Genomic DNA, 4,232 nt, shown 5'->3' with positions numbered 1-4,232 from the left:
AAATCATTAAAGTATCATTAATCATGAAAGTTACATTTTAAAAATAAATTTGTTTCTTTTAATACTATAATTAAAAATTCTAAAAATAGTACAATAAAGGAAAAAAATACATATAATAGAATATTTAAAATAGTGAATTAAATTGAAAGTATTGGAAAGAATACATCTAAAAATTTATAATATTTATAAAATTATAAATAATTAATTTAATATTAATTCTTCAAAATAAAAAAATAAGATTAAGAAATTGAAGAGCTATAAGATATAAATAATTAATCAATAATATTTTGTCAAATCTGCGATGGAATGGAACACAATGAAGACATTTTATTTTTCCTAGATAATAAATTCTTTGATAACAACAAAATTTATAAAAAAAAACAATTGTTATGAAACTGCAAAAAAGTGCAATGAGGAAAAGAAATATTTGAAAACGAGATGTTTCATCGTAATAAAAGGGTGCCCACCCCCACTCTCCATAACCATAAATTGATAGGAATGTTGGCTGCAATACGAGTAACTGTCTGATGTCATGCTATCTGTTTAATTGACTGAAATAGGCAACAGAAATCCACTCATACATTGTTGTATACAAAAGAAACAAAAAATGAAAGTAGAAACGAAGACAAAGAAAAAAAAACGAAATATAATTTCAACAAATATGCAAAACATAAATATAAAAGAATTTTAGCAAATATGACCCACCCAATTTGATTGATAAAGTATACGAAAAGTAAGAGATACACAATTGTATTTGAAGAATATGATGAGCCTCTCTCCCAAGAAAACTGGAACGGGTCACTGGGAAAAAAAATTCACTATCGATCCGCAAAACATAGCCACTATATATCATGCAATATTTCCAATTCCCTAGAATCAAAAAAATTGTTTCTTACCTATCGGATGCCATCCCAGAAAATTAATCCACGGTTTAGAACACAAAAACACTTCACGTCACTTCGTGAATAATTTGTGACACTTCATGAACACGACAGTGACACTTTAATGTTGCAATGTCCCATTTCCACGAGCATACGCGACGCAGCCCCTTCACGGCTGCCCATCAGCGGCCATCTTTTTTTCTTCTATTCGTTTTAGCGTTCTACCACTATAGTAAACGAAAACTTACTTTAATCTAGATTTAATGTATTCATATATTCATGTACAAGTCTTATTTAGTGCTCCCTTCTTGGTGAGTACTTACCACACGAATTCATTATTCTATTTTATTAACCAATGATATATTTAATATATTATAATTCATCTTTCTTCTATTCTTTTTGAACTTAAGACTGGAACAAATATTGATTGATTATTCGGATGGTTTACATCATGCAAGAAGTATCATTATAAATACTGTTTATACGAGTCGACTGTTTGATAGTTGACATTTTTGATAAAATTTATCTCTTATCGCATTTTTGAGGTTAGGAATCACCATATATAAAATTATATATTTTAAAATTTCGAAAAAATTTTTATGTGATTTTTTTAAATATTGAATTTGTTTCTAATTTGTTATGTTATTTTATTATAAATAATAATGTATTTCACACAAATTTTTTATGTAATTAAGTTGATATCTATATTAGATATTTTTATGCATATATTTTAGATATTAAATGCATTTTTTTATTTTAATTTCGATAACAAATATTATTTGTATTTATTTTATATTTTTTTTTTTTTTGAAATTTTCATTTCATTTTCATTTTTAAATTCACAATGAAATTCCTTAAATTTAAAAAAAATATATTTAACTTTAGCACGAACATTTTTTATATCTCAGATTGATGACATCTGCATTATTTTATAATAACTATCGTAATTTTAATGTTACTTTTGTCATTATCTAAGACAATTACAATAACTATGTATTGTAATTTTTAATTCATATATTGCAAAAAAAGAATAATATGATTCGTTAATTTCGAATGATGTATTTTTACGGTAGGAATTAATTAAAGGTTTATATCATATTTAAATATATCAATAATATTATTATTAAATCTCATATATATTATCATTTTATTATATATAAAGAATATATTCTTTTTTTGATTTATAAACAAAATTTTTTTAAATTATTTAAAATTATTTATTTTCTTTTGAATTATTTAATATTTCTAATATAATTAACCTCAAATGCAATATGTCATTGTATGAATATACAATTAATTGTTTAATTAAATAAATTATTTTATTTTCTTTTTTATATAAAAAATGATTAACAGTTTTCAAGTCATTTAAAAATTTTAAAATATATTTCTCTTTTATTATTAAAACGATTTTTACAACGATTTTTAATTTTAATTTTTATTGCATGTAATGTAAATTATAAAAAAAACTTAATTAAAATCTAAAAATTTTTACAAAAATTTATTTTTAATTATTGAAATATATTAATATATTTTAAATTATTTAAAAATTATAATAAAATTCCATTGAAATATATTTATCTTTTAATAGTGTCAACATTATAAGTAAATAAATAAAAAATATATATATATTGAGTGATATAATATATAATAATGGTTCTGGATCAAGACGTATTAACAGTGTTAAAATTATTAATGATAGGAGAATCTAATGTTGGAAAATCAAGGTAATTATCAGAAAAAATTAATTATTTAATTGCTTTAATATAATAAATTATTATATTTAACAATTTAATAAATTGAATAAATATAATAAATTGAATAATTATTGTGTAACAGCATAATTCTTAGATTTACGGAGGATGAATTTCATGAAAATATGCAAAGCACAGTTGGAATGGATTATAGGACTAAACAAGTTACAATTGATGGCAATACAGTAAAACTTGCAATTTGGGTCAGAATTATTTATTGTAAAAATATATTATAAAAATATATTTGTATAAATATAATATATTAAAAAATTATTATAGGATACTGCAGGACAAGAACGTTTTCGTACTTTAACGCCTAGTTATTATAGAGATGGCCAGGGTGCCATATTAGTATATGATGTTACAGATAGAGTTACTTTTATGAAGTTAGAAACATGGCTTAATGAGTTGAATACATATTGTAATAAAACAGATATTATTAAAATGGTAGTAGGTAATAAGATAGATTTACCAAACAGGGAAGTAAGCACTGAAGAAGGTCTACAATTTGCTAGAAGACATCAAACTCTGTACATTGAAAGTAGTGCTAAAACAGCAGATGGAATCAAATGTTGTTTTGAAGAACTTGTACAAAAGGTATAAAAAGGTATAATTTTCTTTAAAATTATTTAAAATGTTATAAATTAATATTATTTATTAGATAATACAAACACCTGGTCTTTGGGATCGACATACTCTTCTTAAATCATATGGTAATGGTAATATAGGAAGTACAAGACATAGAGGTCAAAGAGGCATACAATTAGCAGATGATTCTCAACCACATGAACCATATTCAAATTGCTATTGTACTTTGATTTAATCGATTGTAATATAAATATTTTATCAGTGATTATTGTAAAGAAACCATAGCTTGAATATGGTCTATTCAAAAACTAAACATTAAACTATGTGAATTTTGAAGACAAACGAAAAATAATTCAGCACATTATTACTTTATATATTATTAAAAGAAATATTTTATATGTTATCAAAGATACATACATAAATATTAAATTTATGCATTAATAATATCGAAATTTTTGATATATGCAAATTGGAGATTTTTTCTATATTTATTAGTAACTTTATTCAACAATGTACATATTTTCTATATTTTTAATTTTTTTTTATATTTTTCTAATAGCTAATTTCTTTCTTTCTTTTTTTCTTTCAGAATTTCGCATATTATGCAAAGAATTATTCAAAAGAAATTGAGAAAACTGATATTATTAATGCATTAACTAATACATACGTACATATACTATTTACTTCTAATTTTTAATTCTTTAATAAATAGTCAAGTTTTATAGATATTTGTAATACAAAATTTATATTGTTGTGTAGCAACAATAATATTCATGTAAATATATTATGTATTTATTTAATTTAATAACCAATAAATATTAATAAAATAATAATAATGTCAAATTATAAACAAATATATTTTTAATTCCCAGGAAATATAATATTTTGTTAAATATATTTTAATATTTATGATTTCAATATTTGTATTGTTATATATTTAATTGTTAATTATTGCTATTTTTTTATTGATATATTATAAATATTAATGTTTAGAAGCACATAAATAAATTAA

The 4,232-nt window shown here is 21.7% G+C and overlaps 2 protein-coding genes across 8 annotated transcripts in view; one reads left to right on the top strand and one right to left on the bottom strand.

The window, feature by feature from the left end:
* Positions 1-1,087, bottom strand: part of LOC102676472 — a 10,566-nt gene extending 9,479 nt beyond the window's left edge. For 3 of the 6 annotated variants that reach the window (XM_006617985.2, XM_031511610.1, XM_006617986.2), the window contains exon 1: positions 897-1,087. In XM_006617985.2, the coding sequence (XP_006618048.1) occupies positions 897-910 (14 nt within the window). In that variant the 5' untranslated portion in view covers positions 911-1,087. Of the gene's footprint in view, positions 1-425; positions 632-705; positions 840-896 lie in introns of those variants that run through there. The other 3 variants (XM_006617989.2, XM_006617988.2, XM_031511611.1) reach the window with 3 other exon arrangements.
* On the top strand, positions 1,054-3,563 carry LOC102676968 (ras-related protein Rab-18-B-like). 2 transcript variants are annotated; one of them, XM_006617990.2, is made up of 5 exons: positions 1,054-1,192; positions 2,470-2,605; positions 2,718-2,835; positions 2,912-3,229; positions 3,294-3,563. In XM_006617990.2, the coding sequence occupies exons 2-5, from the start codon at positions 2,532-2,534 to the stop codon at positions 3,453-3,455; spliced, it is 672 nt and encodes a 223-aa protein (XP_006618053.1). In that variant the 5' UTR covers positions 1,054-1,192; positions 2,470-2,531; the 3' UTR covers positions 3,456-3,563. The 2 variants fall into 2 exon arrangements, with proteins under 2 accessions (XP_006618053.1, XP_006618054.1); XM_006617991.2 differs by lacking the exon at positions 1,054-1,192 and adding an exon at positions 1,286-1,426.
* The last annotated feature ends 669 nt before the right edge of the window (positions 3,564-4,232 follow it).

This window comes from Apis dorsata, unplaced genomic scaffold (assembly GCF_000469605.1).
Source record: "Apis dorsata unplaced genomic scaffold, Apis dorsata 1.3 scaffold_333, whole genome shotgun sequence".
In the NCBI taxonomy this organism is placed as follows: domain Eukaryota; kingdom Metazoa; phylum Arthropoda; class Insecta; order Hymenoptera; family Apidae; genus Apis; species Apis dorsata.
Note: the sequence above shows the minus strand (reverse complement) of the source record. Positions and strands in the feature narration are given on the sequence as shown.